This window comes from Galeopterus variegatus, unplaced genomic scaffold (assembly GCF_000696425.1).
Source record: "Galeopterus variegatus unplaced genomic scaffold, G_variegatus-3.0.2 Scaffold61, whole genome shotgun sequence".
Lineage (NCBI taxonomy): Eukaryota > Metazoa > Chordata > Mammalia > Dermoptera > Cynocephalidae > Galeopterus > Galeopterus variegatus.
Genome location: NW_007726172.1, coordinates 592,792 through 619,018, shown reverse-complemented (window position 1 = coordinate 619,018; position 26,227 = coordinate 592,792). Strand labels below are relative to the sequence as shown.

The 26,227-nt window shown below is 37.7% G+C and overlaps 1 protein-coding gene across 2 annotated transcripts in view; it reads left to right on the top strand.

Annotated features, from left to right (window-relative positions):
* Window positions 1-397: 397 nt before the first annotated feature.
* Window positions 398-26,227, top strand: part of IL7 (interleukin 7) — a 60,974-nt gene continuing 35,144 nt past the window's right edge. The window contains exons 1-3 of one of the 2 annotated variants that reach the window (XM_008576287.1): window positions 398-1,228; window positions 6,370-6,503; window positions 10,798-10,800. In XM_008576287.1, the coding sequence (XP_008574509.1) occupies window positions 1,219-1,228; window positions 6,370-6,503; window positions 10,798-10,800 (147 nt within the window). In that variant the 5' untranslated portion in view covers window positions 398-1,218. The remainder of the gene's footprint in view (window positions 1,229-6,369; window positions 6,504-10,797; window positions 10,801-26,227) is intronic. The other variant, XM_008576278.1, reaches the window with a different exon arrangement.

Below are 26,227 nucleotides of genomic sequence, written 5' to 3'. Positions count from 1 at the left end.
AACTGTTAGCTAAGTGAACTGCAGCAAGTTACGTAAGGAAGTCTGAGTTCCCACATCTGTAAAGCGCTGATAAGAAAACGGTCTACCTCATAGAAAGTTTCGCACGAGGTGACATATGCAGATACTACATAAATGATAGCCTTTATTACTATCGCTGCTGTTGCTACTGGTTTACATTACCCACCTTCATCCAGGCAGGGTTTCCGCAGAATTTCAGAAACCACTCTAAAGCAAGAAATACCTAGATAACTCAGGCCTAGGGGAAGAAAATTAACATCTCAGCGACACACTGTCAAGATGGATAGTTGTATTTATTAGCCAAATCAGACAAATGTGCACGTGGGAGTCATAGTTATTAACTGTTTTAGTGAGTTTCCATGTCCACCACTTATTTGGGGGATGGATTTTTCATAGATACTACTTACCAGATGAGGTGGACCCACAGGATTATTTCTCCTTGAGGTCCCACCTGAGCAGGTAGAGGACGGCGGGAAGAGACTGATTAGAGAACTTGGAGGGGCAGCGGCCGTGGGCCTCTCAATCATTCTTCACTTCCTTTTTTTTAAAGACGACTTGGCACAGTCCACCACATCCGCGCCAGGAGTTGCGACGCCTCCTGGGTGGTGTCCGCTTGTGATTGCCCAGCTTGCGCCCCGCACATTTGTGGCTTCCGTGGACATATTAGCAACTGATGGTTTTAGTTCCCAGTTACACAGCTTTGCCAAGGCGGTTAGAGGTCATCTGGAAAATCTTTTACCCCAAATCGCTCCAATTCAGAAGGCCAGCGGGATTGTCCTGCAGTGCTCTGGTAATTCGCGCCCTCCTCTGGTCCCGGTCCAGGTGCACGAGAAGCGCTAACGGAGGACGCAGGTGCCCCGGAGACGGGGGATGGTGAAGGTGCCCGGGTGGTGAACCCAAAGATTGACCCTGCAGACCAAGCGCAAAGTAGAAACTGAAAGTACGCTGCTGGCTGATCCTACGGAAGTTATGGAAAAGGCAAAGCGCCGAGCCGGGCCGTGGAATGTGCCGCCCCCCTTGGGATGGATGAAACAGCAGGCGCGGCGTGGGTGAGAGGAACCAGCCGCAGAGACCGCCCTGCACGGCACGGACTCCCGGCAGCTCCGCGGAAGATCAGGGTCCTGGGAGTGACTATGGGCGGCGAGAGCTTGCTCCTGCTGCAGTTGCGGTCATCATGACTACGCCCGCCTCCCGCAGACCATGTTCCATGGTAAGCGCTCCTCTCCCGGGCGCACCAGTACGCGCGCCCCGCGCGCCGGGAATCTCCGGGACGCGCTGCCGGCCCCCGTGCCAAAGGCAGGTCCGGGAATAGCCCGGTCTTGCACTTTGGACTTGCCGAGAGCATTGGCTCTCCCACGAGCTGCTGTCAGCCCAGACGCGCCTGAGTACCGTGGCCCACAGTCACTGCACCTGGGGCTGCTGCGCCTGGCTGGCTACGAGAAGCAGTCCCCGACGCCTGCTTTCTTCCCTGAGACCGAGCCTTGCAGCCTCCGCGTGGCTCCGCGGTGGCAGCCCGCAGCTGGGTCTGAGAGGTAGCCAATGGCTGTCTGTTTCTATGTCTGTCTGTCTGTATGCCCCCAGCCCCGCTGTCCTCTGCCAATCCGGCGCCAAACCCGCCCTTCCCGTGCTCCTGGCCACGCCAGGTTACTCACAGGCGGCCCGGCTTCGGCGAGGAGCCGGGCTCCTGCAGCTTCGAACTCCCTAGAGAAGTGAAAGCGAAGCTCGCACGAGACACGTTTTTAAACCCTATGGGAACAGGTCTCTGGAAAACCCCGTTTTCTCCCCTCAGTCAGGCTGGGAGTTTCCGACCGGGGCCGTACCTTGCGCCATTTGCTGGGAACCCAAGTCCTGGGGCTGGCACCGAGAAAGGCCAGCTTTTGTGTTTTCTACATGCGCGTTCCCTGATAGAGGCAGGATCAAATGGGCATGGCTCTAAATTCCAGACCCTTGCTAGGATCTAGCGTGTTATTTGCGCGAGCAGAATGGAGGCGCGATGGGTTCCGGTGGTAGCCGTGTGACCAATGTAAAGAGCCAAAACATTTACTGTAAGAAAAAAGGAGAAAGGGGGATGTGAGGGAGAGAGCATCTGCTCAGGGAAATTGTAGTTTTACAGTAAGTACTTCCTCAAGCAAAAGAGGACGGGTGGGGGAGGGTGCGGGGATAGGGAGTGACTGCTCTTCCCTTTGGTGCGCGCTTTCCCGGCTACTCAGGTCGAGTCCTTTCCCCTCTCATAGACATTAGAGAATGAAAAATTAACGTAACCAAGGAGTACCAGCTCGGTAGCAAAATTAAGATGGGGGAGGGGGAAGAATACCAAAGACAATTATGCAAGAATATTTTTAAGGAGTTTCCTCCAGGGGGTTAATATAGATTTAGAAATTGAACACATCCTTTTTTTCTTTGCAATGCCCCTGGTTGTCTGCAATTATTTCCTTACGGATCACTCCTGGTTCTAATCTTTCATTATTTGTGATCTAAAGAGAGGTAAAACGAGGAAAGGAAGCTAAGGTGTGCATTTTTAACAAGAAGTCTTTATTTCCTGCAGTATATCTGTATTAATCATGCACCATAAGTTAATAGCAAATAAAATATTTAAATTTTAAACTTCTGTTAATGATGATTAGAATGAGTGTCTTTCTGCATTTTGTTCTGAGAGATATCTCTGGAAGTTTAAGCTCCATCAGAACGTGAATAGGGTTACTCTTTACCCTTTTTCTTTGCTATTTCTTTTGGGAGTTGAAGTAGTTGAGGACCTACCATATGCTCCTAAACTGTGCTATCTGGTTTGGGTTAATTTCATCATAGTTGAGGACCAAAAAATAGAGCACGAATAAAAACAGAGAACTGAGAAAGATTAGAAATCCTGAGCAGGTGTGAAGAAGAACTACAAATGGTACCACATTAGTTTAAATATCTTAAAACGGTAATGGAAAGGGTTGTTTGATTGGACATGTCACATTCACAGTCGTGTGAGATTTTTTTTCTGGTCTCACCGCTGACACATGACCTACCACAATAAGAGCAAATATTTATTTCCTTTTTTTTTTTTTTTTTTTTTTTTTCTGAGATAAGAGTGTATGATGCAGTTTCAGAACTTGGCCAGGAAGTACCTTAGTAAGGTTCCTGCAGAGGGTGATGATTTTTGCACACTCCCCTTGACTACACATACAGTTATTTTTATAGGAAGCAGTGTAGTTTAGTGGCTAAAAGCTGAGTTTCAATACTCTTCTACCTGATAAACCTGGATTTGAATCCTGGCTCTTACTAGACACTTTCTATATAGGAAAAAAAAATTTTTGTGGCTTAGATTTCCCATCTTTAAAATGTAAATAACTTGTATTTACCTCATGAAATATTTATGGAATTAAATTCTTAGTGAGAATAGGTTTATGTAATGGACATTCGGTAAACACTTATCAGTCTTAAAGACTGATAAAAAATTGGATTTGTTGGACTATAGAAACCAATATGTTTATGTTCACTTTGACCCCATAACTTAAACAGCTGAGGATTGAATGTATTATTTGGCTTAAATTAAAAACCAACAAGAATTTTTAGGCAGCCATCATTCTGGTTTAACCAAATTCCCTGCTGAAAACAAATTCTCCAGTTTCAGTCCCTTCAGGAGATCTGAAGACAATTCCACAAGCTCATGTTTGCTTTGCATTATTCCTTATGTTTTATCTTCTCTGTAACCTAGTAAAAAGTTCAGGCTGCAGGGGTCGGAGGGTGTCTACACAGTATGAAACAAATGCAAACAAAATAAAATAAAGTAGACTTCCTTTCCCATTGTTGACAACAGTGTCAAAAGCACTCTCAAACCAGGCAGTCTCTATATGTTACCCTCCACGTGGTGTGGAAAAAGGATTTCAAGTATAGAACAAACTGCACTTCATTAATGAGAGAGCCTGGAACCTATGAGATATGGGTCTGAGGCCCTGGATGTGTTTGCAGCATTGCCCATGAGGCAGTTTCAAATATAAAGAGTCTCTGTATTTGGATAGGCAGGTAGACTCTTGGAATTAAGGTGCTTGAGAGCTGAAAGAGGTATTAAAAGATCATTTGGTCAAAATTTTTCATTTTAGAAATCAGGTAAGTGAAGCTTGAGTGATGCTCTTTCATTCATTCAGTCACAAAATCCACTCTAATACTAAGTCAAATATCTCAAGTCCCCAGGTTTGAAACCCTCTGTGTTTTGCATTGCCCTAGTCCATTTGGGGCTAACTTACTCAGCAACAAAAATGGCAAAGAGAAGACTCTCTTTAAAGGCAAGTCATGCTATGTTTTAGGATTGAGACAGTTTTAATACAGAAAAAGACTGTGAATTTTCCACCAAACTGTCATTGAAAAGCATTGACAAAATGCCATTGAATGGAAAAAATAGGTTGATGTAAATTTTGGGAGCATCTGCTACTGAAAATTGCAGTGAAGAAGACTACCAATGCTCATAGAAAAGAAAACAACTTCACTTATTAAAACATAAAATGCGGACCTTCAAAATAACATTTATGCACAATGGTAGCCATATCTATCTTTCACTCTAATATTTATTTTATTATATTCTCCTTAAAGCTAATTTCAAGGTATATGCCATATAATTCTTCCTGTTTTGTCTACTCCTCCCAAAGTATATATTTTGGTCACCTGTAAAATGTCAGGAAAATAAAAAGTTTAGTTCTGTATAATCTATACAAATCCGATTAGAAGGTCAGAACCTAGTAAATAATTAGCATTTTATCATTGTTTGAGGAGATCCAGAATGGAAGAACAGTAGTAGAAGAGAGAGGCAGAGCTGAACAATATTACATGGAAGTGGTTTTCATTCAGAAGACCAGTATGATTATATGGTATCAAAAGATTATGGTCATTTCTGATCAAATCCTGGTGAGGCAGCAAACTCAGGTTAGCATTCAGACCTGGCACATGGTAGGTGCTCAGTTAAAGGTAAAGAGCATCATCATCATTATTAATCCCCTAAATGAATTCTTCCTCATCATGGGTATAGGTACTTAGTGGCAGAGCTATCAATATATTTCTCCTGTATTTTTGTTTTTCTTTCTACGTCAAGTGTCAGTCACATATGGTGAGAAGTAGGATTTATTTTGCTCCCATAAATGCTACCCAGCCTACTTCCTCTATTTGGAAAAATGTGGGTCACTAATAGCACTTAATTTGTTGGGGTGTGCTACTAATTTTTTTATATGACAGACAGTGATATAATAGATGACAATGTTATTAGTAACCTTATGATATCCTTAACAATCTTTAGGCTATTGTCACAACGTCAAACCCTTAGGTTTGAAGGAGTTTTGTTTGAATTCTTAATCAGATAAGACACACTTGTGAAATGTCTTGCCTGCAGCAATTACAGCTAAAGTTCATTTGAGAAATTCATAGAAAACATGCTGTCAACATAACTGAGAGTTTACAGAAAGAAACAAGACACTATGGCTGGCTTATGAAGAAATAAGTCCCTATAGAACCAGATTTTAAAGTTTCTGGGAATCCCTGGCTTTCTATCCAGTGTATTTTTACTGTAAATGATACCATTTATAATTTCATTCCTTTTGGTTAGATAATTGACTCTTATTGGAAAGGCTTATCAAAAAGAGATATAACTCTTTAGTTAACAGAGTGTGAATTCATTTACTGGGTTTTTCTAACATGGCAAGAAGCTGGACAGAGCTGTGTTTGAAAAGAATATGGGTCTCTGGCCATGTAGAGACAGAGGGTGATAAAAGGATAGGAAGAGGAGTCCTAAAATACAAACTTCAATTTTGTAAGTGTTTTGACAAAAGTAAACCCTTTAAGGTCCATTATTTAAAAGAAAGAACATAATCACAGTGTACTACCATGGAGATGAACCTTCCACAGTGCTGCCTCCGTAAGGCAATGAAACACATGGACTACCTTCACATTTCAAGTAATTATATGATGCTTTCCATAGATCATAACATTTCAATAATATGTGACTTTTGGAACTGTAGTGTACTAATTACCTGTAGATGTCTTTTCTTACAGGGAAGTTGAACATAAATCCAAACTGAATAGACCATCATTACAACCAAAAATGTCTTTCAGAAGCAAAGAGTCTCTGATTTCATCACACCTGTTCTGTACTTTCCCAAAGAATAACTCCTAAATAAAAATATAAAATAAACCTACACTTCAAAATGCTGTCCCACTTTGGTGGTTATATAATTTTAATTTTTAGGGCCCTTCCTGCACTCTCTCAAAACCGAGACACATTTTAAAAATTACTAGAACTAAGTGATTGAGCCCATTGAAACACCACAATCAAATGTAATATGGCATAACATTTAGCTCATTCTTATTTCCTGTTGCATTTAGTTTCTTTTAGGTATATCTTTGGAATTCCTCCCCTGATCCTTGTTCTGTTGCCAGTAGCATCTTCTGACTGTGATATTGAAGGTAAAGAAGGCAAAGAATATGAGCATGTTCTATTGGTCAGCATCAATAAATTGGTATGTGCTTGTTTTGTTTTCCTCACATTTTCACTCATTGGGAAATTCTGAAATATACTTTGGGTATGCAGTATTATAACCACGTTTCCATCTGTACTTCTTGAGAAGAAAGTGAAATAACTACAGAATAAATTGTCATGAGCTATTAACTATATATTATTATAGTTGGCAACATTATATCCTGTAAAAATAATTTTTCCTAGACCCTAAGACTCCCACAACTGTCCATTTCAGTCCTATTTCCTTTCACTACCAAATTTCTTGTAAGCACAATTTAGCATCACCGCCTGCATTTCCTCATCTCCCATTTACCTAGTTAGGCCCGTAGAAGCATTACCTTAGGAGAGGGAAAATAACAGAGTGTAACCTTTAAAAATTATGGTGAAGAGAGAAGTGTAGTTATTTTATCCAAATATGTGTGCATGCACACATATATATGTGTATTTTATACATATGTGAAATACATAATTTGCTGTTAATTTTTTTACTTGCTATGGAAAAAATTTTTTTAATAGATTTTATATTTTAGAGCAGTTTTAGGCTTACAGAAAATTTGAGTGGAAAGTAGAGAATTCCCATATACCCCCTCTCCCTCTGCAGTTTCCCCTGTTATCATCATCTTGCATTAGTGTGGTACATATTGATACAATATTATTTATTAAAGTTTATAGTTGGCAGTGGGGTTTACTCTTTCTGCTGTACAGTTGTGAGGGTTTTGATAAATGCATAACATCGTGTATCCACCGGTACGATACCATACACAATAGTTTAACTGCCCTGAAAAATCCACTATTCTCCACTGATTCATCCTTCCCTTCCTCCTTCTGAACCCCTGGAAACCACTGATTCATTTATTGATTCTGAAGTTGTGCCTTTTATAGAACATCATATAGTTGCAACCATATATTATATAACCTTTTAGGTTAGATTCTTTCACTTAGAAATGTGCATTTAATGTTTCTCCATGACTTTTTGTGGCTTCGTAGCTTTTTTATTTCTTCTTATTGCCAAATATTATTCCATTGAATGGATTACCACAGTTTGTTTAGCTATTCACCGATTGAAGAATGTGTATTAATTGTTTACAATTTTTGGCAGTTATGAAAAAGCTTCTATAAACATTCATGTGCAGAGTTTTGTGTGGACCTGTTTTTATCTCATTTGGGTAAATACCCAGGAACATTATTGCTGGGTCATATGATAAGACTATGTTTAGCTTTGTATAAAACTGCCAAACTATCTTCCAAAGTGGCTGTACCATTTTGCATTCTTACCAGCAATGAAGGAGAAATCCTGATGCTTCCCATCCTCACCAGCATTTGGTGTTATCTGTGTATTGGATATGGGCCATTCTAATAATTGTCATGGTATCTTATTGTTTTAATTTGTAATTACCTAATGACCTATGATGCTGAGCATCTTTTCAGATATTTATTGCAATCTGTATATATTTTTTGGTGAAGTGTCTTAACTCACATCTTAACTGACATCTTAACAATATTGAATCTTCCTATCCAAAATCATGGGATATCTCTCTTTGTGAAGCATGGCATGATTATAAGAAACATGAATTTTACTAGACTTTCCACATGATTGTATTTTTAAAGTGTGCTGGTTCTTTAATATAAATACAGCATCTAATTAATGACTGAAAATGGAAGCCTCTGTATTTGTATATATTTGTCTGTATGCATCTCTCCTAAGGAGTTTACATTTTGCAGTAAATATTGTAGAGGTTTCAGTCAATGGTGAGCTTCAAAAAGGATATTTGTGCTTCTCGTGGTAGTATCCCATCCAGCAGTCTCTTTCATTAAAAACCATGTAAGTGTTTGAAAAGCATGACCACCCACATGACATGCAAAGGACAATGGCAGAGAAGCTTAAAGGCATCTTCCAAACAGCAAATCACACAAACAAGACCGCTATGTTAACAATGCAAAGAATTCATTTACTTAGAAATATAATCAAAATGGCATATTCTTCAATACAATACAGAGTACAAAAAGGTGGCTGGTTTGACTAAGTAGTAAACGAAAACATTTAGTGCAGGTTTATTAATAATTTTTCATAAACTGTCTATTTTCTGGTGAACAATAAATAAAAGCTTAATTGGAAAAAATAAATAAACGGAGGAAGAGTGACTGTCATACTGTCATTTCAAACAAACAAACTGATTATGAACCAAGCTCAGAAACAAAGAGACATAAACTGTGTTCTAGAGGCAGTAGAGTAGATGAGTTTTGGCTGAAGGAGAGAGACTACGCTGATGGATGCTGCACTGATGTCCAATATTTTTTTAGATAGTGTATCCCTTCAGTAAAGTTTGAGGAACCTGCACTTCCAATATACATTTAGCACTTACTTATATATTATAGTACATCCATAGTAGTTTAATATACATTAATAATAATACACATAAAAATGAGAATTTAGGAGAATGAGAAAAAAAAAACGTAGAATTTCTAACATTTCCTCCTAGTGGACATGCAGTAGGATTGTAGAAATAAGAAAATACAAATGATGCTGACTGCAATATAGAGGCCAAATAGGGCCCAAGGTGAGTGTGAGACTCATTCTTTCTACCTACCTCTGAGGTAAGGGGGGTTCATATGGACTTTATATGGGCTGCCAAATATGGAACGCAGATTCCCAGAATTGAGATGACAATGTTAAATAAAATCAGCATTTTAAGCTTCTGGATACAGGTTACCAGATAGTTTTTTGGAAATGATATATAAGTTTACATTTCTTATAGCAGTGTTTAAGATCATCACTCTTGTCAGCTTTGAGTATCTTTATTTTTAAAATGATTTACTAAGGCAATGAAAAATTAACCTTCTGTTTTGATCTACATTTCTTCATTTGCTAGTGACATTGAATTTTTTTAAGTGTGTTCATTATTTATGCTTTTGTTTATTTTACATTGAGATAAAATACATCCTTTTAAAGTGTACGATTCAGTGGCTTTTAGTATATTCAAAAGTTGAAAAATCATCATCACTAATTCCAGACCATTTTTATCACCCCAAAAAGAAATCCTATTCTCATTAACAGTGACTCTCTATTTCCCATCACCATGCAGCCACTAATCTGTTTTCTGTCTCTGTGAAGTTGCCTATTCTGGATATTTTATACAAATGGAATCCTATCATATGTAGCTTTTCATATTGGGCTTCTTTAGCATGTTTTTAAGGTTCATCCATGTTATAACATGAATCAGTACTTCATTTCTCTTTACGGTTCAATAAGATTCTATTCTATGGATATGCCACATTTTGTTTATCCATTCATCAGCTGCGGGACATCTAGGTTTTCCATTCTTTGTCTATTGTGAATAAGTTCCCTATAAACATCTGTGTATAAGTTTTTAAGCAGTTTTCTTGGGTGTATACCTAGGAATGGAATTTCTAGGTCATATGTTAACTATATATTTTACTTTTTGAGGAACTGCCAAACTGTTTCCACAGGGGCTGTTCCATTTACATTCTCTCTGTCAGTGTATGAATGTACTGATTTCACTACATCTTCACCAAAAGTTGCTGTCATCTGACTTTTTTATTCTAGCCATCTCAGCGGCTGTGAAGTGGTATCTCATAGTGATTTTGATTTGCATTTTCTTGATGACTAATGATGTCAAGCATCTTTTCATTATTGGCCATTGTTATTGGCTATTTCGTATCTTCTTTGGAGAAGTGTTTACTCAAATCTTTTGCTTGTTTTTAAATTGGGTTATTTGTCTTTTTATTGTTCAGTTGTAAAGGTTCTTCGTGTATTCTGAATACTAGACGCTTATCAGATATTGCAATTGCAAATATTTTTTCCCATTATGTGGGTTATCTTTTCACTTTCTTGATAATGTCCTTTATAGCACAAACATTTTTTATTTTGATGAAGTTCAATTCATTTATTCCTTCTTTAGTTGCTCATGTTTTTGATGTCATATTACAGAAACCATTGCTTAACCCAAGGTCACAAAGATTTATACCTGTTTTTTTCCTCAGAGTTTTATAGTTTTAGCTCTTACATTTAGGTCTTTAATTCATTTTGAGTTAATTTTTGTATATAGTGGGTGGTAGGAGTCTAATTTCATTCTTTTTTATGTGACTATTCAGTTGTCCCCGCCCTTTTTATTGAAAAGACTATTTTTCTCCATTGAATTTTCTTAGAGCCCTTGCTGAAAAACAATTGAACACAAATGTATGGGTTTATTTATGGACTCTCAATTCTATTCCATTGATCTATATATCTATCCTTATGCCAGTACCACATGGTCTTGATTACTGCAGCTTTGTAGTTAGTTGTGAAATTAGAAATTTGTCCCTCCAACTACATTCTTTTTAAAGGTTGTTTTAACATTTATACTCATCATCTATATTGCTGCAATTCTTGATATTTATTCCATGGATTGCCTACGTTTTTTAGGGATTTTGCTGGGAAATATCTTTAGAATTAAATGTACTGTAAAGCTCTCTGGCGATGTCATGGCTGTGCAATCATTAAACAACACAACTCCATACATTAGTAGGCATGGTCCAGCCAGTGTCATAGACTGAAGCAATGACAGACTGTGAAGAAGTTGTAGGTAGTTTACGGATATACTCTCCCTCATCGTCCTCAAGATCCTTTTTCATTCTCCCATTGGCCTTTATTTATATTCATTTGGTAAGAGTGCCATTATATATTAAGTATAATAACTTTATAATTGTCATATTTGTTGAAAACATTTTTCCAGTTATCATTTACTTTCTTCTCTTGCTTTATTATATAGATTTTATTTTTATGTAGTCACATTCATATAATAGAATTTCACAGGGTACAATGTGGGCACCAAGTTGGGAGTGGTCATTTCCCATTCAGAAAGAGGTTGACCAAGCCTTCATAGAAGACATGGATTTTTGAATCTTAAAATATACACAGATGTTACGAAAAGGAAGAAGAAGTTGGAGGATGGCTCCTGCAAAGGAATGTAGATAGTAAACCAACTGGCATGGTACAGTTGTATTGCAGGATACAAGATAAGAACTAAATACTCAGAGAAGGCCTGGACCACTGAGTGCTGTACTCACCACATAAAGAACTCTTTCCTAGTCACCAGGAATTCATTGAGGAATTTGCAGGGGGGGGGGGGGAAGACACTGAATGTAGGTGTCATGGTAATAAAAATCTTTGTTCTTTATATTTATTGAAGAGCTAGAACACTCAGTAAATATTTGATGAATGAATGGAGAATGAAATAACACCATCAGGTTTCCTCTTATAACTTTTTCTTGCAACCATGTAGCTAGTTTGTGGGATAGGATTGAAACAAGGAGAAAATAGGAAGCAACTCTAGTAATTCAGGTGAAAGACGTTGATGGGCATGGACCAAGGCAGTGATTCTTAATTTCAGGGTGCTTCAGAATAAACTAAAAGGCCTGTTGAAACAGATTTCTGGGCTCCACCTCAGTGCTTCCTATTTTTGAGAATTTTTGGTGATCTGGGAGGTCCACTGGAGAACATTCATGTATTTCCTCTCCCTCATATGGGAAGAATTTATGAATTTAGAGAAAAGATTAGAACAGTGCCCCGATTTTAGTCTGATATTTAAGTTCTATTTTGTCAGTTCTGCAGAGCCATATATTACACTCCATGTGTATTAAATGCTTTGAGTGTGTTTGTTTGTTTTCAGTATTTAGTTCAACCACAGTATCAAAGTATAAATAATGTAGAAGAAAAAATTGCCTAAATCATAGATTCAATTAGCAATTTTTGGGGTTATTCATTTTCTTTTAGGACCTATGATTAAACATCCAATTTAAGGACAAATAAAGCAATCCTCTGCAGCACTGATAAAAATATTTTCAATAATACCCTTGATTAGGTTACTTTTTAGTGAAACAGCATTGCAGTGTAGTGTAAGGGACACTAGTAAATGATCAAAAAACTTAAATTGTTATTAGCTTTGTTATTAGCAAGTGCTGTGATTGTGGAAACCTCATTTAACATCTTGGGACTCTTCAGTTTCTAATCAATGTGGAAATTTGATCTCACTTGGAGGTCTCTTGCAGTGCTCAGATTTTTGAGACATGGGAAAAACCAGGTCTTATTTCTTATTTCCTTCTTTTCTGCCCTCCCTGCATTTATTGCCTGATGCCTTATTTCCCTCCTTTTATAAATATTTATTGCTCCCCTGCTATGTGCAGTGCTCTATGCCGGGTGCTATGCTTCCAAATAAAAAGAAAGAGAAAAAGAAGGAGAAGAGAGCAGGAAGGAGGGCAGGGGATAGTGAGTCCAAGAGACATATAATCAAGGACTGGAGTGAAATTTATTTAGAAAGTGTTTTCCTATAAAGCCGTAAGTATTTTATGTCTCTTTACTGCTATTGTAAATGGAATTGTTTTCTTAATTTTATTTTAAAATTGTCTGTGATTTTTAACTCTGTACCCCTTATACACTCTTATTTCTCCATACAAGGTCTGTAAGCATCTTAAGGACAGATTTTATTCTTGATTCATTTTTACATCTCACAGAATCCTCAGCACAGTACTTTACACATGGGAGTTTTTCAAATACTTGATAAATATAATATATGAGTTGTAAATCAATGTCATAAATTAATGAAAACTCAAAACTTGTTTCAAATAGGCTAGGATGCCTTTTTTTCTTGAACATGTATTTCTTTAGGAATTTGGTGTGACTCAAATATCAGGTACTTTCTGATATCTTGTATGAAATAGTTTGGGATGTTATGCAATATTATCTTATCCATAAAAATTATTTTGCCTAAATCTAACTCATTAAGTGAACTATGTAACTGTTAGTCATCAGAACAGAGGCTGTTTTAAAATAAATCCTGCTTGAAATGGCCAAATACTTTCCAGGAATGACTCAGTCTAACTATAGGCACATGAAGGGCTGCCCTGTTATTATAAGTTATGATTTTATAAGATCTAAAGACTAATTGGTTATACTAGACTTTTATAATTTCTAGTATATTTAACTCTGACTTTGTTTCTACTCTAGAGGCCCTCATGTATTCAACTTACATCTTAGCACATCTCAAATGGTCTCAAGTCTGCACCTTTCTCATGAACTTAGAACCATTTAACTCAAATATCAATTAGAAATCTCTACCCAGATCTACTGTGGCACATCATGCATAACAGTGAACTAATTATCATCACTTTTAGTGTATTCTCTATCTTAGGTAATGTCACTCAATCCCGAGAGCCTGGAATTGTCCTTGACACTCTTGCCCCTTTGTCTCATCCATCACCAAATCCTGTAAGTTAGTATATCTCTTTAACACCCAGGTCAGCCATTCACTGTATTGACTTCCACTGCCAAGTCTTAGTTCGGGCAGTCATTCGTCCTCACTGGGACCACATCCATAGCCCTCAGCAGGTCCTTGGCTGGTCTCCCCTCCTCCAGAGCTCATCTGTCCTCTTTAAGGACACTAGAGTCATTTTGCCCAAATTCAAATCTGAGACTTGCTCTCTTTTTCAAAAACTCTTTAGTACTATAAAGTTCATTTCCCCTAATACCTATCAGGCTTTTGTTTTGCATTTGGTTGGTTTGATAACAGAAGTGACTAAAGAAAGACTGAAAACTAGTCAAATATTGCTTTTGAAATATGTCTAAATATATTATGTTTAATTTTAATTAGCAGAGAAAAGATTTAAATTGACTAAAATTAAATTAAATTAGTTCTTTATTATATCAAGTTATGCAAGAGTATAAAACACATTTCCTGTGTATATAACTTAGCAGCATGACTAATTCAAGTGCAATTGAACAAAAGATGTTGCCTTTTAAGTGGTGATTCTTTTGGTACTATGAATAACTTTTTTTAGTTATAAAAATGAAAGAGGGCCGGCCCCGTGACTCACTGTGGCTCACTCCGGAGAGTGCAGCACTGGGAGCACAGCAGCGCTCCCGCTGCGGTTCGGATCCTATATAGGGATGGACGGTGCGCTCACTGGCTGAGCGCGGTGCGGACAACATGAAGCCAAGGGTTGCGATCCCCTTACTGGTCACATAAAAGAGAAAAAAAGAAAGAAAGAAAGAAAGAAGGAATACACCAGTTAAAAGACAGAGACTGTCTGAGTGGATTAAAGAAAGAGATCCAATTATACTCTCTCTACAAGAAAACCACTTTTTAATTCTTTTTATTTTAAATTCTCAATATACATTGTAGTTGATTTTCGTGACCCTTTACCCTTTCCTCTTTCCCCGCTTCCTCTCCCCGCCCCCACATCATATCTGTTCATTGGTCTTAACAATTTCAGGGAATTGTTGTGATTGTTGTGTCTTCTCCCCCTCCCCATTCATTTGTTTGTATATTTATTTGTTTATTATTAGTTCCCACAAATAAGTGACAACATGCAGTATATCTCTTTCTGTGCCTGGCTTATTTCACTTCATATAATTTTCTCTAAGTCCATCCATGTTGCTGCGAATGGTAGTATTGCATTTTTTTCTATAGCACAGTAGTATTCCATTGTGTAGGTATACCACAGTTTCCATATCCACTCACCTGATGATGTATGTTTAGCTGGTTCCAACTCTTGGCTATTGTAAATAGCGCTGCAATAAACATTGGAGTACAGGTATCCCTTCAACACAATTTCTGTACCTCTGGGTATATACCCAGTAGTGAAATAGCTGGGTCATATGGTAGATCTATCTGTAATTGTTTGAGGAACCTCCATACCATTTTCCATAAAGGCTGCACCATTTTGCAGTCCCACCAACAGCGAATGAGAGCTCCTTTTTCTACTCAACCTCTCCAGCACTTATCATTCTCAGTCTTTTGGATATTACCCATCCTAACTGGAGGGAGATAGTATCTCAAAGTGGTTTTGATTTGCATTTCCCCAATGCTGAGTGATGTTGAGCATTTTTCATCTGTCTGCTGGCCATTCATTTTTCATCTGTCTGCTGGCCATCCTCCTTTGAGAAACGCCTATTCAGCTCCTTTGCCCATTTTTTAATTGGGTTATTTGGGGTTTTTTGCTATAAAGGTGTTTGAGTTCCTTGTATATTCTGGATATTAATCCTCTGTCAGATGTGTATTTTGCAAATATTTTCTCCCACTATCTTGGTTGTTGATGGAGTTTGTATGTGTTGTCCCTTCCAAAACTCATGTGGAAATCTGATCCCCGATGTGGCAGTGTTGGAAACTGATGGAGTCATGGGGGTAGTTCCCTCATGAACGGATTAATGCTCTCCCTGGGGATGGGGGGATTAATGAGCGAGTTCTCGCTCTATTAGTTACTACAAGAGCTGGTTGTTTAATAGACCCTGGCACCTCCTCTCTCTCTCTCTTGCTTTCTCACGCCATGTGATCTGCTTGTATCTGCTGGCTACCTGCTGCTCTCCACCATGAGCAGAAGCAGCCTGAGGCCCATGCCAGATGCAGCTGTCCCAGAATCATAAGCCAAATAAACCTCTGTTCTTTATAAATTAACCAGACTCAGGTATTTCTGTTATAGCAACACAAAACAGATTAATACAGTTATCTTTTCACTCTGTTGATTATTTCTTCTGCTGTGCAGAAGATTTTAGTTTGATATAATCCCATTTGTTTATTTTTCCTTTAGTTGCCTGTGCTTTGGGGGTCATAGTCATAAAGTCTCTGCCCATTCCTACTTCCTGGAGTGTTTCCCCTATGTTTTCTTTAAGGAGTTTTATTGTTTCAGGATGTATACTTAATTCTTTAATCTATTTGAGATGATTTTGGTATACGGTGAGAGTACAGGTCTAGTTTCATTATTCTCCCTAGGAATATCCAATTTTCCCAGCACCATTTGCTGAATAGGCAGTCTCTTTCCCAGTGTGTAGACTTGGGGCCTTTATCAAAGATCAAATGGCTGTAGGTGCATGGGTTGGTTTCTGTGTTTGCTATTCTATTCCATTGATCTGTGTGTCAGTTTTTAATGCCAATACTATGCTGGTTTGGTTATTATAGCTTTGTAATATAGTTCAAAGTCAGGTAGTGTTATGCCTCCAGCTTTATTTTTTTTGCTCAGGATTGCTTTTGCTACGTGTGGTATTTTGTTATTCCATATAAGTGTCTGGATAGTTTTTTCCATTTCTGAGAAAAATGCCATTGGAATTTTGATGGGAATTGCATTGAATCTGTAGATCACTTTGGGTAATATGGACATTTTCACAATGCTAATTCTTCCAATCCAAGAGCATGTGATATCTTTCCATTTTCTTGTGTCCTCTTTAGCTTCTCTCAACAGTCATTTGTAGTTCTCTTTGTAGGGAATTTTCACATCCTTTGTTGACTTTATTCCTAAGTATTTTATTTTTTTGGTGGCTATTGCAAATGGGCTAGCTTTCTTGATTTATTTTTCTGTATGTTCACTGTTGGGAGTATAGAAATGTTATTGACTTTTTGTGTGTTGATTTTGTATACTGTAACTTTGCTGAAATCATTTATCAACTCTAGGGGTATTTTTATAGAGGCTTTAGGCTATTCAATATATAGGATCACATCATCCACACACAGGGACAGTTTGACTTCATCTTTTCCAATCTGGATGCCCTTTATTTCCTTCTCTTTTCTGATTGCTCTGGATAGTAGTTCCAACACTATGTTGAATAGGAGTGGTGAGAGTGGGCATCCTTGTCTAGTTCCTGTTCATAAGGGAAAAGCTTTCAGCTTTTCCCCATTCAGGATGATATTGGCAGTGGGCTTATCATATACGGCTTTAATTGTGTTCAGATACTTTCCATCTATACCTAATGTGTAGAGAGTCTTTATCATGGGTGAATGTTGGATTTTGTCAAATGCTTTTTCAGCCTGTATAGAGATGATCATATGGTTTTTATCTTTGATTATACTGATGTGGTGTATCACATTCATTGTTTTGCCTATGTTGAACCGACCTTGCAGCCCTGGGATGAATCCCACTTGATCATGGTGGATAACTTTGTGTATATGTTGCTGTATTCTGTTAGCTAGTATTTTATTGAGGATTTTTGCATCTATATTCATCAAGGATATTGGCCTGTAGTTTTCTATTTTTGATGTATCTTTGTCTGGTTCTGGTGTCAGGGTGATGCCTCATAGAATGAATTTGGGAGAATGGCCTCTGTTTCAATCTTTTGGAATAGCTTGTAGAGAATTGTTATCAGTTCCTCTTTGAGGGTTTTTAGAACTCAGAAGTGAACCCATCCAGTCCTGGGCTTTTCTTTGTTGGAAGCCTTATGATAACAGCTTCAATCTCTTTTATTGTTATTGGTCTGTTCAGATTTTCTACATCTTCTTGGCTCAGTTTTGGTAGTTTGTATGTGTCTGGAAATTTATCCATTTCCTCCAGATTTTCAAATTTGCTGGCATATAGTTGTTTATAGTAGACTCTAATGATTCTTTGTATTTCTGAGGTATCAGTTGTAATATCATCTTTTTCATTTCTAATTTCTGTTATTTGGGTTTTTTCTCTTCTTTTCTTAGGCTTGCTGAAGGTCTGTCAATTTTATTTATCTTTTCAAAAAAACAACTTTTTGTTCCATTGATCTTTTGTATCATTTTTCAGGTTTCTGTTTCATTTAGTTCTGCTTTGATCTTAATTTTTTCTTTCTGTCTGCTAACTTTGGGTTTGGATTGTTCCTGTTTTTCTAGATCTTTAATGTGAAGTCTTAGGTTGTTATTTGCCACCATTCCATTCTTCTGAAGTAGCATTTAATGCAATAAATATCCCCTTTAGTACTGCTTTTGCAGTATCCCATAGGTTTTTGTATGATGTACAATTATGTTCATTAGTTTCAAGAAATTTTTGATTTCCTGTTTAATTTCTTCTTGGACCCAAATGGCATTAAGTAGAATATCATTTAATTTTCATGTGTTTGTATAGTTTTCAGAGTTTTGTTTATTATTGATTGCTAATTTTAATCCATTATGATCTGAAAAAATACATGGAACATTTTCAATTTTTTTGAATTTGTTAAGACTTGCTTTGTGACCTAACACATGATCTATCCCAGAGAATATTCCATGAGCTGATGTGAAGAATGAATATTCTGAGGTTGTTGGATGGAATCCTCTGTAGATATCTGCCAAGTCCAGTTGGTCTAAAGTGCTGTTTAGATCTTGTGTTTCTCTATTGATTTTTTGCCTAGATGATCTGTCCAATGTTGAGAGTGGTTTGTTCAGGTCCCTCACTATTATAGAGTTAGTGTCTATCTCATTCTTTAGATCTAATAGTGTTTGCTTTATAAATCTGGCTGCTCTGACATTAGGTGCATATATATATATATAATTGTTATGTCTTCTTGATGGACAGATCCTTTCATCATTATATAATGGCCTTCTTTATCTCTTTTTTTATAGGTTTTGCTTTGAAGTCTATTTTATCTGATATAAGAATCGCTACTCCAGCTCATTTTTCATTTCTATTTGCATGGTATATCTTTTCCCATCCTTTCACTCTTAGTCAACATGTGTCTTTACAGGTGAGTTGAGTCTCTTGAAGGCAGGATATTGTTGGGTCCATCTTTTTAATCCAGTTAGTCAGTCTGTGTCTTTTGAGTAGGCATTTAATCCCTTTACATTTAGAGTTATTATCAAAAGGTGCTGATTTACTTCTAGCACTTTACTGATTTGTGTTTAGATGTCTTAAATATCTTTCATTCTCTTCTTTCTGATTTTCTGTTTGTCTTCTGTATTTGTTGATTTCTTGTGGTGTTAGATAAACTATTTTTTTCTGTATTGTTAGCATTTTTGTTTTACTGGTAGGTTTTGTTGTTTCTTGAGTATTCATGGCATGATGGTTGTTTTTCATGTGTCAAACCTAGTACTTCCTTGAGAATTTGTTGTTAGGTTGGTTGTGTTGTAGTGAACTCTTGCATTTTTAGTTTGTCTGAGAAACATACTATTTGATCTTCATTTTGGAAGGATAGCCTTGCTGAGTAAAGTATTCTTGGCTGGCAATTTTTTCCCTTTAGTATTTCGAATATATCATCCCACTCTTTTCTGACTTTTAGGGTTTCTGATGAAAAGTCTGATGCTAGTCTGATTAGTGCCCCATTATGGGTGACTTGCCACTTCTCTCTTGCAGCTTTTAAGATTCTCTCTTTGTCTTTGAGTTTTGCCAGTTTAACTATAACATGTCTTAGAGAGGGCCTTTTTAGGTTGAATATGTTTGGCGTTCTTTGGGCATCCTGAATCTGAAGATCTGTGACTTTCCCTATACCTGGGAAGTTTTCTGCTATTATTTTGTTGAATGTGTTTTCAATGCCATTTCCTTTTTCCTCCCCTTCTGGAATACCCATAACTCACATATTTGAGTGCTTAAGGCTGTCTGTTATCTCTCTTAGATTTTCTTCAATTTTTTAAATTCTTTATTTTCTTTTTTCTGGTCTGCCTGTATTAATTCAAACAGCCTGTCTTCAAGGTCAGAAATTCCCTCTCGTGCTTGTTCTAGCCTGCTGGTTAGACTCTCTGTTGTGTTTTTTATTTCACTGAATGAATCCTTCAGCTCTAAAAGCTCTGCTTCATTATTTTTCAGGGCACTGACTTCATTGTATATTTCTACTTTCAGATCTTGTATTTTTTCTCATTTCATTGTGTTGTCTAACAGAGTTTTCTTGTATCTCATTTAGTTTCCTTAGAATTGTTGCTTTAAATTCCTTGTCAGTCATTTGAAGAACTTCCTATTCTATAGGATCTAGAGCTTGAGAGTTATTATTTTCCTATGGTGGTGATGTACTTTCTTGATTTTTCATATTTCTGGTGTCTTTCCCTTGGTGTTTAGTCATTGTGGCAGGAGGTTTCATGGTCCACTCATTCCACTCTGATGTCTGGCCTGGATCCTGAAGGGACTGCCAATTCTGGGCAGCAGGAACTGGCCTGTGCTGGGGTCTTGTGGCACCTGCCTTTTCCAGCATGACTGACTCAGGGTGAGTGGGCGTGGTGGCTCTTGGGCTTCTCTAAGTGGTGGGGACTGACCTGGGCTGGAATTCCCATGGCATCTTCCTTTTCTGGTGCTGACTTGGGGCATGTGGGCCTGGCAGCTCTCAGGCCTCTCTAAGCAGCAGGGACTGACCTGGGCTGGATGTCCCGTGGCACCTGTCTTTTCTAGAGTGGCTGACTCGGGGCGTGTGGGCGTGGCAGCTCTCAGACCTCCGAAAACCACTTTAAATATAAAGATACACACAGATTAAAAGGTTTGAAGAGTGATATCCCATGTTAGCACAAATGAAAGCTGGAATAGCTATACTTATTTCAGGCAAAGCTGACTTCAGAGCAGGGAAGACTATCAGGGATAAAGAGGGGCATTAATAATAATAAAGGGGTCAATGATTCAAAAAGGAATAACAATCTTTAATGTGCCTAAAAACTGCATCATAATCTATGAGGCAAAAACTGATACACTGCAAGAGGAAATTTACAAGTCCACCATTATAGTTGGACACATCAACACACCTCTATCAGTAACTGACAGATTCAGCAGGCACAGAACACATTATGGTCCATAAAACATACCTTTAAAATTTTAAGAAAATTTTTAAAGGTATGTTTTGTTGGAAATCATGAGAAGTTTGCACTCAAACCAAAACATAAGCAAACTAGGAATCAATAAAATTGGGAAAATAGATGGAAAATCCCAAAATATTTGGTGATTAAACAATGCACTATTAAATAATATATGGGTCAAGGAAGAAATCTCAAAAAGAAATATAAACATATTTTCAATTAAACAAAAAGAAAATACACATTAACAGAATTTCTGGAACACAATGAAAGCAGTGCTTAGAGCGTTGAATGCAAAATATTAAAATAGCAGAACTGGGGTGGGGAACAGGGGAAGGGAGAGTTAGTATATGTGAACTCTGCTCTTTTTTTCTAGTTTATCTGGAAACCTAAAATTGTTTTAAAAAATTAAGTCCATAAGAAAACAAACAAACAAACAAATAAATAAATAAATAATTTTTTTAAACTTAAAAGAAATTAGCAGTATCTATTTTATGGCTATATAAATTCTCCATATCCAACATTCCTTGGTTTGTGCACCTAGTTGCTAGCAAGGAAGTAATTACATTTCTATAAATTGTTTTCTGGGCAGAATGAGCTTAAAAAGCCAACCTCTTATTTTTTGAGTTTTCATGATATTAGAATCCTTCCGAAAGACTGGTATCTTTCTGAATGACAGGAGGAGTTCCTGAGGAAAAGGATTCTTCATTGGTTACCTGGACTCAAGGCCAGGTTCAAGATGATTATTGTGGGTAATTTGGTCTGAAAAAGAGTGTTAGGATAGATCTAAGTACCCTGTTATTACAGATCTCTTTGGAGATAATGCTGGGCATATAAATATGAATTAAACACTTATAGATTTTGAATCTCAAGCCTGTGTACTGTTGGAGCTTTTATACATATCTGGACCAGCAAGAACATCAGACTATGCTGCACTGGGTTTTTTTTTTTTTTTTTTTTTTTTTATCGTGATACTATGTGGCTGCAACAGAAAGAAAAAACATAAAACAATAGCTGTGGATAGATCAGATAGTCCTGTTTTCTCTACATGGCATATGGAAAGAAACCTACTCATTTTGAACTGAATAAACTCTCTACATTCTTGGACAAATCAGAAGACTGAAAGAGAGATTTCTACTAATCTAGCAAATGCAGATAGAGTATCATTAGAAAAAATGTAAAGATATGACCTTATGAGTGCTCTCAATCTGCTGAAGCATGTCAGATCTGTTTTTATAGTAAAGACTTCTGTGATCTCATTGCAACAAAGAAATAATATCACATAGATTCTGACCTTCATAATGGGCATTAACATACTGTATTAGGTGGTCAAACAAAGGAGTCTAAAGGTATGTGTATAACTGTCATTCATGGGTTAAAATATATTGCTGGATTAAGATGGCAGGTAGAAGCATATTTAAATGAGCTAAAATTGGAAACTTAGGCTTAACAAATGTCTAAAATAATCAAACTAAAGAAAAGATACTCTCTTATGGAAAAAGGTCATTAAAAAGTGGCAGCCAGAGAATGAGGAAAACAGTCCAAGAACTCACATGACTAACAACATCTCCTAAATCTTCACCCCTCTAAAAATAAAAATATAGATGGCATAGTGGATTGAATGGAGATCCCCAAAAGATATGTCCACCTGGAACTTGTGAATGTGACTTTATTTGGAAAAGGGTCTTTGCAGATACAATTAAGAATAGAATCTCCAGATAAAACAATACTGGATTAGGTGGCCCTAAATTCGATAGCAGTGTACTTAGAAATGAAGAGTAAAAGAGAAAAGACACAGAGTAAAAGTTCATGCAAAGACAGAGGCAGAGATTGGAGTTACACAGTTACAAGGAACACCCAGGATTGCCAGCAGCCACCAAACACTAGGAGAGAGGCATAAAGCGATTCTCCCTCAGAGCCTCCAGAAGGAACCAGTCTTACTGACACCTTGATTTTGGACTTCTGGCCTCCAGAATTGTGAGAGAATACATTTCTGTTGTTTTAAGCCTCCCTGTTAGTTGAAATTTGTTATGTCAACCATAGGAAACCCATACAGATGGTGACAAAAGTGAACAACATCCTGAAAAATATCTCATTAATAGTCCACCTTGGAGAGAGACAGTGGAAATGTCTGCTGGGGGAAGGCAGGTGAAGTGGGGAAATGACCCCACCCCCCAACACACACACATACAAGTGTCTCCATCGAGTCAAAAGCAAATCAAGTCACTCTCGGTTGGGAGGAAATTCGAAAGCTAGGTGACCACTCTTTGCCCATATGAGTCAGCTCACCACACTCCACAAAGCACTTTAACAAAAAATAGTTAAAAAGAGAGCACAGGGTTGATAATGGGGGAGTCTATGATTGTGTGGGGGCGGGAGAAATCTCTGTACCTTCATCTCAATTTTGCTATGAATCTAAAACTCCTTTAGAAAAATAAAGTCTATAATAAAAGAGAGAGAGAGAGAGAGAGAATGATCACAGTCCTTGTCTGGCAATACAATTGCCCACCGCCCCCCATGAATTACCACCTCCAAAAACCCCTTTCCACCTGCCCTGTGTTCCCAGATTTCCTCAAAGCAGATAGAAGAGATAATACTGTGGCCTCACTTGAAAGTTCTCGGAACAGACCCTGATAGGTGAGAAGGACATCATGAGATACAGAATCAAATAAATATGATTACAGAGTGATCCACTTTAATCTCATGATGAAAACAATGTGGCAGCCATACAGAAATACCACAGCAAAACAAAAAGAATGAAAGAAACCTAGCATGTAAAATAATTCATTCTGGAAGGGAACAGACTCCAAGAAACAAAACTAAAATCTCCATTAGTGTTTTGCACCATAGCTCTTTAAAATCCACATGGATTCAATGATAAAAGCTATCAAAGATTAAATGCTAAAAGAACAGAATGATCTGAAGTAGGGTATCATACAACAACAACAACAAAATATCAAAATCAAAAAATATGCCTTTCTCCCATTTTGGGTCTACAAGATACATTAGAAGTAACATCAAGCCGGCCCGGTGGCGCACTGGATAGTGCGCCGCTTGGGAAGCGTGGCGGCGCCCCCGCCGAGGGTTCGGATCCCACATACAGACCGGTTCCCGCTCACTGGCTGAGCGAGGCGCGGGAGCAACAGTGAGGGTTGCGATCCCGTTGCCGGTCCCGGTCCGGTACGGGCGCGACACTGAGGGTTGCGATCCGTTGCCGGACACGGAAAAAGACAAAAAAAAAAAAAAAAAAGAAGTAACATCAAGAAGAAACAAAACAGATTTGCTATAATTACCGTGAATGCGAAGTGAGAGGACAAATACTAAACAGCTACCAAAACAATAGTAGAGAAGGAGCCAATTTACAGATAATTCTTCCTAAAAAAGAGAATCCACCAAGTGGTGGGGTAAAATAACCTATGATAGAGAAGCACTTTCCTCCAAATGAAGGAAAAGAGAGTTGAGAGTTAACCAAACAAAGGGGCATATTACTTAATATAAAAAATGATACAAAGTAATTGTCAGTAGTTATGTCTTAGTAAAGTGAATTTCAAGATAAAGAAAGAATAATTCAGGTAGAAATGGTAAGTCATTTTGGAGGGAATCAGAGTGCTTCAGGGTTTTCACATCTAAGTGCAAAAAATAATGGGATAATCGCCACAAAATTCTGAGGGAAATAAAATGTGACTCAAGAATTTTTACCTAGCCAAGTTATGTTTCAAGTGTAAAGTTCACAGGCAGAAAATTACATATGTCGGAATGTAGGTGATCGAGCACATCGACGATACGCAGAGGAAGGGGAGGAGGGTAAGAAAAAAGAGAGAGAAGGAAAAGAAGAAAATAACAACTAATGGATGCAAGATCCAACCAACCAGAGAAAACTGCAGATACTGTAGTAAAAAGGTTAGTTGATGAACACAAAACTCTCTTACCTCTAGAATTAGAGCTCCCCACAATATATGAGTACTATATTCATTTATTTTCTTCATGATTCTTGCTATTATCTGAAACTATCTAATTTGTGAGGGCAGAGTCTCTTGTTAATCACTGTATCTCCAGCAATTAGAATATTACCTGGCACAGACTAGACAGTTCAAAAACATTCTTTGAATGACTGAATAGATGAACATACTTAACTATATTTACATAAGAAAAACTTAAATGTTATTTTGTAATTATAATGTGAAGATGTTGATGTACATGAGTGATGGTCATAGTCAGTTCGAGCTGCCAGCATACAGTACCATAGACAGGGTGCTTTATAAACATCAGAAATTTATTATTCACAGTTCTTGAAGCTGGAAGTCTGAGCTCAGGGGGCAGCATGGTCACATACTGGGCCCTCTTCTGGGTTGCAGACTGCAGACTTCTTGTTGCATCTCATGTGCTGGAAAGAGGGCAAGAGCCATCTGGGGTCTCTTCTACAAAGGCACTAATCCCATTCATGACATCTTCACCCTAATGACTTCATTGCCTCCCAAAGGCCCCACCTCCTAATACTATTATATCAGAGGTTAGGATTTCAACATATGAATTCTGGGAGGACACAAACATTCAGTCCATAATAGTGACATCGTAAAATCTCTGCATGACTTGTAGTCTTTGCCATACTGGTTATACCAATGACTTCTCACCACTGTTTGTTTATGTGCTACTGATACAAGTACTTGCAGCCTACCTAACAGCTTGCTTTTTGTTGCTGGACCAGGCACTGGTGAGAGTTATGCTGTCAGAACAAAACACTTCCTTCTGATTCTGCATGACAGCTTGGTCTGCCATGCTTGATTATATTGCTTTTCTTGACATCTTTCTTTAGTAAATCTTCTTTTTGGTCTGCCTGTGACCATCCCACTTCAGCTGGCCATAATCTTTGAATATATGCAATCTAGTACTTGGTCCCTCACATTGTCTCATTAATAAAATCCATCAGGTCCTGTAGTTGAAATCAATATATAAAGTTCAGGGGAGTGGTAAGGCATTTAGAAAGTAGAGCATATAAGCACTGGTGATTACAAATTCACATTTGGCCCAAGTATTAATTGCTGATTAGATTGCCACTTGTAGGAGAGTACAAAACCATTATGCATATTAACCTTAAGGTTGATGAGTGGTTAAAATCTTCTAAAATGACTCATGTGCAGAAGTTGGAAGGTTTGCTATCAGCTTTTCCAATTCTCTGCATAATCTCAACTTCTGTTCTTTAATGGTTCAATTAATTAAACATTTATTAAGGATCTGCTAACTGTAATCTGCCAATTCAAGA